This window comes from Vanacampus margaritifer, chromosome 5 (assembly GCF_051991255.1).
Source record: "Vanacampus margaritifer isolate UIUO_Vmar chromosome 5, RoL_Vmar_1.0, whole genome shotgun sequence".
NCBI classification, from domain to species: Eukaryota; Metazoa; Chordata; class Actinopteri; order Syngnathiformes; family Syngnathidae; genus Vanacampus; species Vanacampus margaritifer.
In genome coordinates this window covers 5379856-5395000 of record NC_135436.1, presented here as the reverse complement: position 1 = coordinate 5395000, position 15145 = coordinate 5379856, and the positions used below count along the sequence as shown (strand labels likewise).

The 15145-nt window shown below is 42.5% G+C and overlaps 1 protein-coding gene across 5 annotated transcripts; it reads left to right on the top strand.

The window, feature by feature from the left end:
• The first annotated feature begins 579 nt into the window (after window positions 1-579).
• LOC144052639 (uncharacterized) lies at window positions 580-9686 on the top strand. 5 transcript variants are annotated; one of them, XM_077566896.1, is made up of 5 exons: window positions 580-853; window positions 7002-7635; window positions 7713-7763; window positions 7851-7922; window positions 8009-9686. In XM_077566896.1, exons 2-5 carry the CDS (start codon window positions 7086-7088, stop codon window positions 8257-8259), a joined length of 924 nt encoding a protein of 307 aa, XP_077423022.1. In that variant the 5' UTR covers window positions 580-853; window positions 7002-7085; the 3' UTR covers window positions 8260-9686. The 5 variants fall into 5 exon arrangements, with proteins under 5 accessions (XP_077423022.1, XP_077423020.1, XP_077423021.1 ...); XM_077566894.1 differs by lacking the exon at window positions 580-853 and adding an exon at window positions 3943-4056 and having other exon boundaries at window positions 4129-7635; XM_077566895.1 differs by lacking the exon at window positions 580-853 and adding an exon at window positions 3943-4604 and having other exon boundaries at window positions 4801-7635.
• The last annotated feature ends 5459 nt before the right edge of the window (window positions 9687-15145 follow it).

Here is a 15145-nt window from a genome sequence, read left to right as displayed (position 1 = left end):
CGGATAGCGTCGCCATGGTAACTGGGAATTCTTATAAAAATAAAAGCGCAGCGAGTCAGATCGAGCCGCATCGTTTGATACCTCATTTGTGCCGGTGCGATGTACGGTACGGGCCGCATTTTAGCAGAAAAATCGCTGGAATAATAAAAAAATAAAAAATAAATAAACCACTGTCCTAGGTAGAATAACAATATGTGCCTGCTTGCGAAGCGCACAAGCAGTCCCATAATAAACCACTGTCCTAGGTAGAATAACAATATGTGCCTGCTTGCTCCGCAAGCAGTCCCTGAAAATGTATTTCAAAAAATGTAAATGAGCTGAACAGTTTAAAACTTAAAAGACTGGAATCGCTCAAGAAATGTGGAAGTTAACCATAATCAACATCAACTAAAAGTATCTTACTGTCCATAAAAAAATGTAAATGAGCTGAACAGTTTAAAATTTAAACGACTGGAATCGGTCAAGAAATGTGGAAGTTAACTATAATCAACATCAACTAAAAGTATCTTACTGTCCCTTTAAGAAACATGCACATTCACGCACGCACATTTGACTTGGAGACGTCACGCGCCCCACATTCCATTGAGATTGCATGAGAGAAGCACCCCTTCAACAAAAGCCTCTCACGACTTAACGGTTGAAGATACAGATTCAAGAAATGGCTCGTTAGAACGGCAAGGGTTTGGGGAACACGAGCATGTTCTCATTTTCTTAATCGGATAAAAAATGAGCAAATGAGAGCAGGTTGAAAACTTATGATTTATCAGAAATGGAGAGAGGAAGGCGCATGAAATTAACATGGCAGAGATAGGCGAGTTGGTCCGACTTGTCCGAGCTTAAAGGGAAAATAAAGGTACTAAATGACACCTTAGCCAAATAAAAGTTAGTTTGTCTGAAAGAAGACACTCGTGACTACAAAATGTGAGAATTTGACGTCTAGTGACAAAAGATTGTGGCCATGGTGACGAGTTGAAGTGAAATTTTTTCAAATACATTATTTGGTTCCCGGCACTGGATGGCTAATTAGCCAACAGAGTGTGTGAGAAAGCTAATTCAGTCACTGTCTTTGAACCCGCACAGGGGGGGGGGAGCTTTCATTCCTTAAAAAAGATTTCGACACTGAGCTAAAGATGGGAAAAATTCCTACAAAATGAGCTAAAATTCGTATCGGTCGGATAACGTATGCGCGCGCAGCGTGTCTTGGAAAAAGGTGCTTGATGTGTGATTTTCTCTTCCCTTTTCCCATTCATTCCCAATGGGGAGTTAATTTGGGAGTTTTTTGGGAATAGCATCGCCATGGTAACTGGGAATTCCTAGAAAAATAATAGCGCAGCGAGTCAGATCGAGCCGCATCGTTTGATACCTCATTTGTGCCGGTGCGATGTACGGTACGGGCCGCATTTTAGCGGAAAAATCGCTGGAATAATAAAAAATAAACTAGAAAAATTCCCGCGGAAATTTTGAATGGGACTGCTGACTCTTTGGTAATGAGCTGAACAGTTTAAAATTTAAACCACTGGAATCGCTCAAGATTCGCAAAGCAGTCCCATAATAACAAAAATAAACCACTGTCCTAGGTAGAATACTAATATGTGCCTGCTTGCTTCGCAAAGCAGTCCCATAATAAACCACTGTCCTAGGTAGAATACTAATATGTGCCTGCTTGCTCCGCAAGCAGTCCCATAATAATAACGACAAGAAAAATAAACCACTGTCCTAGGTAGAATACTAATATGTGCCTGCTTGCTTCGCAAAGCAGTCCCATAATAACAAAAATAAACCACTGTCCTAGGTAGAATACTAATATGTGCCTGCTTGCTTCGCAAAGCAGTCCCATAATAAACCACTGTCCTAGGTAGAATACTAATATGTGCCTGCTTGCTTCGCAAAGCAGTCCCATAATAAACCACTGTCCTAGGTAGAATACTAATATGTGCCTGCTTGCTTCGCAAAGCAGTCCCATAATAACAACAAAAATAAACCACTGTCCTAGGTAGAATACTAATATGTGCCTGCTTGCTTCGCAAAGCAGTCCCATAATAAACCACTGTCCTAGGTAGAATACTAATATGTGCCTGCTTGCTTCGCAAAGCAGTCCCATAATAAACCACTGTCCTAGGTAGAATACTAATATGTGCCTGCTTGCTCCGCAAGCAGTCCCATAATAATAACGACAAGAAAAATAAACCACTGTCCTAGGTAGAATACTAATATGTGCCTGCTTGCTTCGCAAAGCAGTCCCATAATAACAACAAAAATAAACCACTGTCCTAGGTAGAATACTAATATGTGCCTGCTTGCTTCGCAAAGCAGTCCCATAATAAACCACTGTCCTAGGTAGAATACTAATATGTGCCTGCTTGCTCCGCAAGCAGTCCCATAATAATAACGACAAGAAAAATAAACCACTGTCCTAGGTAGAATACTAATATGTGCCTGCTTGCTTCGCAAAGCAGTCCCATAATAACAACAAAAATAAACCACTGTCCTAGGTAGAATACTAATATGTGCCTGCTTGCTTCGCAAAGCAGTCCCATAATAACAACAAAAATAAACCACTGTCCTAGGTAGAATACTAATATGTGCCTGCTTGCTTCGCAAAGCAGTCCCATAATAACAAAAATAAACCACTGTCCTAGGTAGAATACTAATATGTGCCTGCTTGCTTCGCAAAGCAGTCCCATAATAAACCACTGTCCTAGGTAGAATACTAATATGTGCCTGCTTGCTCCGCAAGCAGTCCCATAATAATAACGACAAGAAAAATAAACCACTGTCCTAGGTAGAATACTAATATGTGCCTGCTTGCTTCGCAAAGCAGTCCCATAATAACAAAAATAAACCACTGTCCTAGGTAGAATACTAATATGTGCCTGCTTGCTTCGCAAAGCAGTCCCATAATAAACCACTGTCCTAGGTAGAATACTAATATGTGCCTGCTTGCTTCGCAAAGCAGTCCCATAATAACAAAAATAAACCACTGTCCTAGGTAGAATACTAATATGTGCCTGCTTGCTTCGCAAAGCAGTCCCATAATAAACCACTGTCCTAGGTAGAATACTAATATGTGCCTGCTTGCTTCGCAAAGCAGTCCCATAATAAACCACTGTCCTAGGTAGAATACTAATATGTGCCTGCTTGCTCCGCGCGGAGCAGCAGCTGTGTCCGCAAGCAGTCCCATAATAATAACGGCAAGAAAAATAAACCACTGTCCTAGGTAGAATACTAATATGTGCCTGCTTGCTTCGCAAAGCAGTCCCATAATAACAAAAATAAACCACTGTCCTAGGTAGAATACTAATATGTGCCTGCTTGCTTCGCAAAGCAGTCCCATAATAAACCACTGTCCTAGGTAGAATACTAATATGTGCCTGCTTGCTTCGCAAAGCAGTCCCATAATAAACCACTGTCCTAGGTAGAATACTAATATGTGCCTGCTTGCTTCGCAAAGCAGTCCCATAATAACAACAAAAATAAACCACTGTCCTAGGTAGAATACTAATATGTGCCTGCTTGCTTCGCAAAGCAGTCCCATAATAAACCACTGTCCTAGGTAGAATACTAATATGTGCCTGCTTGCTTCGCAAAGCAGTCCCATAATAAACCACTGTCCTAGGTAGAATACTAATATGTGCCTGCTTGCTCCGCAAGCAGTCCCATAATAATAACGACAAGAAAAATAAACCACTGTCCTAGGTAGAATACTAATATGTGCCTGCTTGCTTCGCAAAGCAGTCCCATAATAACAACAAAAATAAACCACTGTCCTAGGTAGAATACTAATATGTGCCTGCTTGCTTCGCAAAGCAGTCCCATAATAAACCACTGTCCTAGGTAGAATACTAATATGTGCCTGCTTGCTTCGCAAAGCAGTCCCATAATAACAAAAATAAACCACTGTCCTAGGTAGAATACTAATATGTGCCTGCTTGCTTCGCAAAGCAGTCCCATAATAACAACAAAAATAAACCACTGTCCTAGGTAGAATACTAATATGTGCCTGCTTGCTTCGCAAAGCAGTCCCATAATAACAACAAAAATAAACCACTGTCCTAGGTAGAATACTAATATGTGCCTGCTTGCTTCGCAAAGCAGTCCCATAATAACAAAAATAAACCACTGTCCTAGGTAGAATACTAATATGTGCCTGCTTGCTTCGCAAAGCAGTCCCATAATAAACCACTGTCCTAGGTAGAATACTAATATGTGCCTGCTTGCTCCGCAAGCAGTCCCATAATAATAACGACAAGAAAAATAAACCACTGTCCTAGGTAGAATACTAATATGTGCCTGCTTGCTTCGCAAAGCAGTCCCATAATAACAAAAATAAACCACTGTCCTAGGTAGAATACTAATATGTGCCTGCTTGCTTCGCAAAGCAGTCCCATAATAAACCACTGTCCTAGGTAGAATACTAATATGTGCCTGCTTGCTTCGCAAAGCAGTCCCATAATAACAAAAATAAACCACTGTCCTAGGTAGAATACTAATATGTGCCTGCTTGCTTCGCAAAGCAGTCCCATAATAAACCACTGTCCTAGGTAGAATACTAATATGTGCCTGCTTGCTTCGCAAAGCAGTCCCATAATAAACCACTGTCCTAGGTAGAATACTAATATGTGCCTGCTTGCTCCGCGCGGAGCAGCAGCTGTGTCCGCAAGCAGTCCCATAATAATAACGGCAAGAAAAATAAACCACTGTCCTAGGTAGAATACTAATATGTGCCTGCTTGCTCCGCGCGGAGCAGCAGCACAGCAGTCCCATAATAATAATAACGACAAAAATAAACCACTGTCCTAGGTAGAATACTAATATGTGCCTGCTTGCTCCGCAAGCAGTCCCATAATAACGACAAAAATAAACCACTGTCCTAGGTAGAATACTAATATGTGCCTGCTTGCTCCACGCGGAGCAAGCAGTCCCATAATAAACCACTGTCCTAGGTAGGATAACAATATGTGCCTGCTTGCTCCGCGCGGAGCAGCAGCGAAGCAGTCCCATAATAATGTCTAACAGTCCTCCCTTTGGGCTTTTAAAAAGCCCAATAACTAAACATTTAAACATTTTTACCAAAGGATTCCAGCGGGATCTTCATCGTCGCAATGGCAGGTGCAACAGTAGAATAAGAGAAAATGAAAACATTCTTTTTAGCAGGAGAGGAGGTCAGTCATATGTCAAAAACAATGCGATTCATTAAAATATTTTTTCAGTAAAATAAGCATATCATATATGAAGACGATGTGTTGTGATTATGTTTAAAAATTGTGGTGGGGGATCCCAGAAATAGCAGATTGGCATACAGTCAGTATGAGAAAGAGTGTCATTATGTACGCAATTGAAGACGCGATTGAAGACTTGTTGTCGTTTTGAGCGATGGAAGTTCTTTGTTGAATGAGAAGGATGTTTGTCAGTTCCATTTTTGTTCTTGAGTTTTTTTTAAAAGGGGGTCCTTCAGCTCTGTGTTTGGCTGGCAACCCGTTCAGGTTGTACCCCGCCTACTGCCCGAAGCCAGCTGGGATAGGCTCCAGTACCCTCACAACCCTTGTGAGGACAAGCGTTCAAGGAAATGGATGGATGGATGAGTGGGCCCTTCAGCTCTTTTAGAACCCACATCAACTGCCAGAGATGCAGGGATTGATCACCGGAATTTGTTTTCCCAAGGTGTGACTCATTCTTTGTGGAACGATGCCCGGAAAAGGACACGTTCCTCCTATCTCCATTGAGTGATGTCTTCAGCTCGTCAGGTGGCTCCTGGAAGCAGTTGAATGGTTTTCCATTTGGCTAGTCAGGTGGATACCGGAAGCAGGCCTCAGGTCGTTCCTGTTGGTGGGGGTTGAGTAGAAGGCGAACCCGGCCGGTCTGATAGGCAAGATGTGGAATGGTTTGCCCCCCGTGAACTGGACCAGATTGACCTTTCCATCACCTCATCTGGGTGCAGAACGTTTTCATTTAGTCACTAATAAACATACATAGTCACATCCCTTCTTTTTGAAAGAGCATCTGGTAGTTTCTTAGTTTGGAGTTAGTAAATGTTAGTGAAGTTCTGTAGGTCCGTCCTGGGGAAAAATTCTGTTTGTTGTGACATTCAATCAAAATCCAGCCTTTGGCTGAATTTAACGACCTAAGCACATTCATTAATGCAACAATGAAAATCTTATAGCCAATTCAAATCTGACGAGGCCAATTTTGTTTTCAGCTTATAATGTAATGATTAATGAAATGTTTTACCATAATATTTACTCTTATAGATATGGCATGAATGTGCTTCCAGCCATAAAATAAATGCAACTTTCGCCAACAAGTAAAATCATAAAATAACATCTGACCCCAAGGCCGTCACTAATAAGATATTCATGGGAGGATAAAATAGAACATATTCAACTTATTTTCGCCGTCTTTGCCAAAACTTACTCTCCTCCATGTCTGTAGGTCCAATCACCAATCCTCAATTGTCCTCCTGTGAATTCATTTATTCTCACGGACTATATAATTATCACATTGAGACTAACTTATAATTCTATATTTATTTAATTCAACATGGACTGTTTGTGTCCTTCGCGACGATATACCCAGACCGACCAATAATTCCCCCATCTGAAAAAGATCGACTCAGAGAATTTTTCAGACTGATAATAAAAGAATTGCAGCAGTAAATAAATTTTTGCTTTAAAAAGAGGTGAATTTTTACATTTAACCAGTAAATTCGCAAATGCGTCCCAAGCAATTGTTTAAATTTCAAAAGAGAATTTGGGATAATATTAGAAGGACAAATTTAACAAGCAAATACACAAAGTCGCCCTTCATTTATCATTAACTCTTTCACTGCCACTGACGTTTAATGACATCAAGTAAAAACCTACGGAGCACTGCCAATGACGTCTAAAGACGTCATCCAAGTTTTTTTTTTTTTTTTTTTTAAACGGGTGCGGCCAAGCCTTCCGGAGCTGTGGTGAAAGTTTCAAAGAGGTCTCTTGTGCCTAATGACTATTATTGGCCCCTAGATGGCAGCAGTGACTCTCTTTTGACAAGATAGGGGAGGCGTCAGTAGTATAAAAGGGAGGCGGATCTAGAGCGTCGTGGAGGAGATGAGAATGGAAGAGAAAGGAAAAATGGCGACCGTCGGTAAGAAGCAGCTCACGCTTGATCGATTTTTTGAAAAAGGAGAAGCATCAACCAGTGCTAACGTGCACCTTTATGACGACCGTGATGATGATGGTGACAAGGAGGTTGACGCCGAAGCTGCAGCGTTGACGCGGCGGCAGCTTCGTTCACGTCCTAAGGCCTCAGAGGCTAGCGTTGCTAGCGCCGGAGAACGTCGTGCACGTCCGAGCACTTCTGCACGCAAGGACGTTAAATCCGACGAAAGTGATGATGATGATGGCGACAAGGAGGTTGATGCCGAAGTTGCAGCGTTGATGCGGCGGCAGCTTCGACCACGTTTTAAGGCCTCGGAGGCTAGCGGTGCTAGCGCCGGAAAACGTGGTGCACGACCGAGCACTTCTCCGCACGAGGACGTTCAATCGGACGACGACGAAGAGTATCCTGAGTCCGATGGATATTCTTCGGAGGAGTGGGTACAATCTGACCACGGAGAAAGTGATTCGGACAGTATTTCATCCGCAGAAGACGTCGAAGGTAAGCACAAACTTGCTATGAGATACTTTTCAGGCGCGCTGCTAGCACCTCGTGTAACGTGAATGTGCAATTCATAGATCGTGGATCGTGCTCACAGCGACGTCTCACTGCAAAGACGACAAAGAGAGGTATAAAAAAAAAGTGTTTTCAATACACCGCAACAACAAAAGAAAACGCTCTTTCGATATTATTGTAATTTTATAGATTTCTTTCAGCTGCAGCTCAGAGTGACGCTCCTCAGAGTGAGCAGAATAAAGATCCATCAACCAGTGGATCCAAGAAAAAACGTAAATATATATATTTATATATATATTGCATCACACTGATCTAAAATGAATATTACTGTATATGATATTGAAATGTATATTTGCAGATCCCCAAAAATCTGGCTGGCATGAAGCAGGCTGGCAGCCAAACGCATTCCCCTTTACTGCGGAGCCAGGTGCCGCAGCAGAGCTGAATTCGACCCGGCCAGTTGACTTCCTGCAACTCTTCATCACGGACGAGCTTCTGCAGCACATTGCTGATCAGACAAACTTATATGCACGTCAGTCTATGCAAAAACGGGCTGAAGGGTCTGCCACACTGCAGGAGTCGTGCTTGGAAGCCGGTGTCCGTGTCTGAACTCAAAACTTTTTTTGCACTGCAATTCCTTACTGGGTATATAAACAAGCCCAGTATCGAAATGTATTGGACTCAGGACGAGATAGAGACGACACCATTTTTCAGTCGCGCGATGCCTCGAAACCGCTTCCAGCTCATCTGGAGTTTCCTGCACTTCAACGACAACGAGACACAAGGTTCAGACGACAAACTATTTAAAATTCGTCCTGTGTTCAATCACGTTGTAAGCAAGTACAAGGAACTGTTTCAACCGGGGAGGAATATCTGTATTGATGAGGGAATGATGAGTTTTCAGGGACGTCTTTCTTTCAAGGTGTACAACCAACCCCCAAAAGCCGGTCAAATATGGGATCAAATCATACATTTTGTGTGACTCTCAAACCGGCTATTGTTTCAATATGCAACTCTATGTTGGCATTAGTTGTTCTTTCCCTGATACAGTGTTCAACTTACTGGATCGTCTGCCAGGAAATGGGTACACACTATTAATGGACAATTTTTATAATTCTATTGCTTTGTGTGAACGTCTCCTGGCAGCACGTACCAATGTTTGTGGAACGCTGAGGAAGAACAGGGGTGAACCCAGTGAGATAACGTGCCTAACCAACACTGGCCTTGGGGTGGGGGGGAAACTGGTAAGGCACAACACAAATGTTTTGATTGTGGCATGGCAGGACAAACGTCTGTTGAGGATGGTGACAACGTTTCATAAAGATGAAATGCGGACAGTGGAGGTGCGGCGGAAGGCACAAAAAAAAAGTGCCTTTCCAAAAACCAATTTGAGTTGTGGACTACAATTCCAAGATGAATGGAGTGGACAAGATGGATCAAAACATCTCGAACCACCCATTCACACGGAAAACGTTGAAGTGGCACAAAAAGTTTGTTGCCTATCTTTTCCAAATATGCATGTTCAATGCCTACATCTTGTACAAAAAAAAAAAAAATCCTGGGACGAGTCAACCTTTTTTGGAGTTCATCCAGCAGGTGGTGAGAGGGTGGCTCTTGCCACAAGACCGGGAGGAAGTTGGGATGGAAGAGAATGAGGAAGCCAGACAATACATCAGGTCACCGTATTTTGATCCTGAAAGCCGACTTGATGGTAACATGGCCAAACACACGCTGCAAAACATGCCTGCTACTTCCCGGAAAAAAAAGCCAGCAAGAAGGTGTCAGGTGGATGCATGCGAAGGGGCATTCGCAGTGAGACAAAACTGTGATGCAAATCTTGCAGTGTCCCCTTGCACGCAGGCGAGTGTTACACTGTTTACCACACAAAAGTAAAATTGATGTAGTTCAAACATCCACACAATTGTAAATAATCACACATGCACAGTTGTACACCTTTGTAAATAGTTTGTCAAATTGTTACTGTTTTCTATGTAAATAAACTGTTCTTTTGCTATAAAAAAAATACTTTTTCATTGTTGATGGTACTGTTTTACAGAAGTAAAGCACTATTTAGGTGTTTGTGGCATCATTCATGGACAAAAAGAAGTGTAGAATTCACTAGAGCGCATGAAATAACATCGTTTCACAAAAAGCCGTTTTTCTCCGCTTTTTGTTTCAAAACAGAGAATTTCGGTGAAAGTTACCATTTTCTATTGTTGATTACTGAAGAACGGAATAAGGTAGAAACAAACTTTTTTTTCTGATGAAAGATGAGAGTCCAATCTTTCATTTGGCAGTATGTGTGTTTCCATAGTCCAAACACAACATTTTCTGTGGACCTTGAAAGATCACTCAAAATGCTTAAATCAGCTGGCAGTGGGGACAACCCGTTTCTGAAAACGTCTGGCAGTGAAAGAGTTAATATTGCGGCACCCAAACGGAGTGGGGTATTAATTTTATAGGCCCACATCATTTGGGTCAATAGACCACAGTGCCGCAGTTTAGTTTAGTTTTGTAGTTTTAACATGTCACCATCAAGCTTGCTAGTCCCCCTTGTTGATGTCGGTCTAACAGCTGACTGTTGTAAAATAGGCATAGATACAAACAAATCAGATTAAATCAAAATAGGCATCAAGAGTTTTAAAATATAATAAATCTGTGTGTATAGAGTGTTGCCAATCAGTTGCTTCTGTGCACGTAATGTTTTACTGTATATGGCATCACCTTACACTTGTCAAAAAATAGAGTGCAGTGTAAACAGTCAGATACCGCATCACATGGTCTGAGATCGCTAATTCAAGGGGGCAGAGTCACCAGCGCAGTGGAGCCGTTTTTTTTTTTTAGGGATTCACAGGACAGTTCGGGACGCAAGAATGCATGTAAGGAAGTCTGTGCGGAGCACTGTGTATATTGGAGCAGTTTTTTCATTTAAGACTTTTGCATGTGAGTTCAGGGTATAGCATGTGAGTTCAGGGTGCAGTCATTGCGGAAACTTTCCACCAGGTGGCGCCAGGAACCTCTGCTGTTCATCAGATGGCAGTAGGTAGTGCTGTTGTTGCCCAGCAGGTGGCGGCAGGTAGTGCTGATTAGGGGAAAAGGGCAGATATTGTTGTGATGATTACCGCATACTTAAACCACGCCCACTCTGCTGGTGGTAGTAGCCGCGCCCATATTGTTCATGTTGAGAGAAGCCGCGACCATGTTGTTGATGGAAGCCGTGATCATGTTGTTGATAGAGGTCACGATCATTCTGCTGTTCGCGGCCTCTGCTCCAGATGCTATGTGACTGCTGTCGTCATTCTTTTTTCCAGTGGCCAGTTCGACCACATCTGTAGCATTCATTTCGACCCGCAAAAGGACGTGACTGGAACATAACACAATCTCTCACAACATTAGGTGATGAAATGCCAGTGGAGGGCGGAACAACAAGGTGCTCCTCCTTTTTGTCATGTGCTGTTGCCCACGAGTGCTGTCTGCAAGTACTGGCCTAGTGTCCAGAACGTCCACAATTAAAACAGCGATCCCGATCAATGAACGGCACTCTGTGAAACTTATTAAAATCTGCCCCAACATTATTAGGTGATGACATATCAGTAAAAAGTCGGAAGAACAAAATCCTCCTTTATTTTAATTTAAAAAAAAAATATATATATATATATATATATATATATATATATATATATATTTTTTTTTAATTAAAATAAAAAATGAAAAATTAAAAATCAATTAAAATAATTAATTAAAAATATATATAATAAAAAGTAATCAAAACAATAAAAGTTTACAATTAAATAATTGCTAATTATAATTCAGTATCGTTATGTTTTACAATATTTAATTTAATATGTTTTGCATACCTTCATAAATAATACTTAAGATGAGATAGGATAGCTTTGCTCTAACAATTTACAAATATAATACAGAGTCAATTGGCAAGTGTCTAGTTTTCAATTAATATTTCACAAGAGAAAAACAAACAAAAAAAAAAACATCAAGTCAGAGATAATTTTTTAATTACATATCACCTCAAATTATGTCAAAAATGTGATTCTCCCAGATGGCTTCCTCATGGAATGGTCTGTCCAGTCTCTGGGACTCGCATGCAAAATGGTCGACTCCAAATTCTGAAATAGGACTTCAGGCAGAAATTTACAGGTTAAATATATACAGGAATAATTAAAAATTATTTTTCTACTTACAAGCATGGGAAAGGCCCCTTTTTAAATTGTAATTATCAAAGGGAGGAAGTCTCCTTTTACATACAAATAACATATTACTTCACCCCCCGGTTGGGAATAGGGCACTTGTCGATAATGGCCCTTAAAATGGCTGACACCAGATTCTGAGATTAGGCTGTTGGCAATTTAATTTGGAAAAAGGGCGACATCTGGCGGTCAGCTAGAGTCATAGCAACTATAATCTTCAAAGTGATTCACCTAATGAATTTATATTCCAATGTCACAGCAATACATTCAGTCTTACAGTTGTGTATGTGTAATAAACGTGAGGTGTACATCGAAGTTTTTCAATATTTTAACACTACCTCTCCATGTTATGTGCGTGTTATATATTCGTTCGTTTTGTATTAAACATAATTTAGATATGACACGTGCTGTGATGCCAGATAATCAACATTAGTCGTTTGGAGATGTTATTGAGGGCCTTAGAAAATCAGTTACGGCCACAATTTATGTAATGTCGTCTAATTATTTAACGTAGGCACTGACGTTCGCGGCCTGTACAACAGAGTCGCGTTGGAGATTTTTATTAGTAATATTACCGTCCCAATCAATTTATCCCGTTCAGCGTTTACTTAACGGTTTCATTTATTTTATTACGTAATTGTCATCTACAGCTGTTTTTATTTGCAAAGCAAGAAAATAGAAAATAGAAAGCTATTTAGTTAAACACATCAAAATCATACGCGCTGTCTTTACGAAACCATCGAAAGTCAACATTTCAGCATTTATCATCATTTAATACACTTTTCTTAAAGTTACGTCCGGGATTTTCCTCTATATAAAAAATACATGTATTCATAACACTTTTTAACCAGCGATCGGCATCTACGCACATACACAGTTAAACTGCCGCCTTTAAAACCCTCAAACAAATCCCAGATCTTATTGGAGTAAACTAACCTTTTCCACAATATATTTAAGTCCCGTCGTTCAATAGTAAATACATTTTATGTCATTATTTGAAGCAGAAGGACCCTCTGAAGGGTCAGATGAATGAGGAGGAGAGTTGGGAAGTGAAACAGAATATTTCTTTCTATTTAATTATAACTGTTTTGATTTAGTTATGTCTATTTAGAATTGGACAAAATTGCTTTGATTTACTCAGTATAGTTTTGATGTGACAATTCAAATGTTTAAAGGGTGAGTCTCCTACAGGACAGATGAGATGGGGGGAGGTGAATGTGTGTTAATTAGACCCTTTGTTCTGAGAGGTTGAAAACTCTGTGTTTTTCCATCATGTGTCAGAGAGGGGGGAGCATGGTTGACCAAATGTATTGAGACAGTGTGACAATTAGGGGTAGAGTCATGTAACTTTGGGAGGTGACGTTTTGTAGGACAAAGGATATTAGCTACGGAGGGGGCAGAAAAACTTTACAGTTGAGAGATACGAGATGGCGCGGGTTGGCGACTATTTCTCCCGTCCGGCCACGTCGTGAATAAATGTGAAGAAATGCCTGAATTCACTGATCTCATGTATGTTTATTAATCAACGGCATGAACACGCAAATGGTAAGAATCCTGCCATTTACAACAGAAGGCATACAGAAGGCCCCTCGGCCAGGGGTGTGCCAGAGCATCCTGTCCAAGTAGGCTGCTCCGTTCCCTCAGGGAAAACCGAGGAGTGGACTCCTTTCCGAAGCGATTCCAAATGGGGTTTACCATCTCTGGGTGGAGACGCCAATCCCCCTGAGGCGGACGATGGCGGGAGAGGGAGTCTGCTGAATGATTGACAATGCCCGGTTGAATCATGGCCCTCAGGCTGCAAGACGGGGGGCGGCTCATCTGAGAAGCCTTTGTGAGGCCCGTAACAACTGGGCGGATTTCGTCCCGCCCTGATGATTGATGTGATACACAGTGGACATGTTGTCCGAACGTACTAGAACATGGCGCCCTGCCACGAAGGGCAGAAAATGGATGAGGGCCAGATGCACCGCCCGCAGCTCCAGCACATTGATGTGCTGCGGCCTGTCCCCTGCAGACCACCGGCCTTGAGCCGTCCTGTGTTGCCACACAGCACCCCAGCCACTCAGGCTGGCATCGTTGGTGAGAACTTTGTGATGTGTGGGTACCACCACCAACAGGACTCCCGCTGACAGAACAGGCCCCAATGTGCGAGAGCACGCATGAACCGACTGGACACTCGGAGGTCAAGCAGCGGGTTGAGCCGGACGGAAGCAGAGCAGCCACCGTTGCAATGGACGCAGCGATAGCAGGCCCAGTGGCACAATTGCCGTCAGGGACGTTAACTTGCCCAGCAGACGCAGAAAAAGGACATAAGGTAGCACACCATTGGCACGGAAGAGAGAGAGAGAGACGAGGCGTAGCACATCGTCGACCCTATGTGGGGATGGTCGAGCAATCATGGAGGCGGTGCCCAATGACACTCCGATGAACAGAGTTCGCTGAGCGGGAACAAGAGAGGACTTCTCCAAGTTGACCTTGAGTCCAAGTTGGGACACATGCTGAAGAAGCGTGGCCGTGTCTCGGATTGCCTGGCCCCTGGACGGTGCGCATATCAGCCAGTCGTCCAAGTAGGGGAACACCTTCACGCCCCTCGATTGCAGGTTAGCAAGTGCCGCCTTCACTACACGTGTGAACACTCTGGGAGAGAGTGACAGTCCGAATGGGAGTACCCTGAACTGCCAGTGGCGACCCTTGTAGGCAAAGCGAAGACATTTCCTGTGCTGATGAGCAATAGGGACGTGGAAGTAAGCGTCCTTCAAATCGATTGACGTGAACCATTCTCCTCGGGCGATCGTCCTCAACACGGCTGACGTAGTCAGCATGCGGATGGGCAACACCAACCGTTACTTGAGACCTCTCAGATCCAAGATGGGGCGTAATCCGCCTGTCTTACTCAAGAAAGAATTCAGAAAGGATATGTCCATTGTTCCGGCTGACGTGACCCTCATGTATAAAGGAGGAGCGTAGCCGGAAACCTGTCTCTTTGAACCTTCTCGCTCTGTCACTCGCGGCGGTGTTTACCGCTGTTCTTCGTCTCCGTATCCGTTGCTGGTGGCCTTTGATCGTATTGATCGGGGCAGAGGGATTTCCCGCCCCCCTTGGCTGCGACGGCTCAGTGTATTTTTCACTTTTTAATTATATGTATAAACGTTGGAGCTCCCCTTCCATCTTTGCATGGTTCCGCTCCTCATCGCTGAGTGAGGATTCAAGTTAGTGAGTACTTATGGTGGGAGTCTGCGACTGTTGACGTAATGCCAACGCTTGCTTGGCTTGTTTTAAAACTCGCTTGT

Bases quoted from the DNA above. Each gene is read 5' to 3' on its own strand.
- LOC144052639 (XM_077566896.1), top strand. From the start codon at position 7,086: ATGAGAATGGAAGAGAAAGGAAAAATGGCGACCGTCGGTAAGAAGCAG. The intron at 7,764-7,850 runs GTATAAAAAAAA...GATTTCTTTCAG, and splicing joins TGCAAAGACGACAAAGAGAG to CTGCAGCTCAGAGTGACGCT. The intron at 7,923-8,008 runs GTAAATATATAT...GTATATTTGCAG, and splicing joins CAGTGGATCCAAGAAAAAAC to ATCCCCAAAAATCTGGCTGG.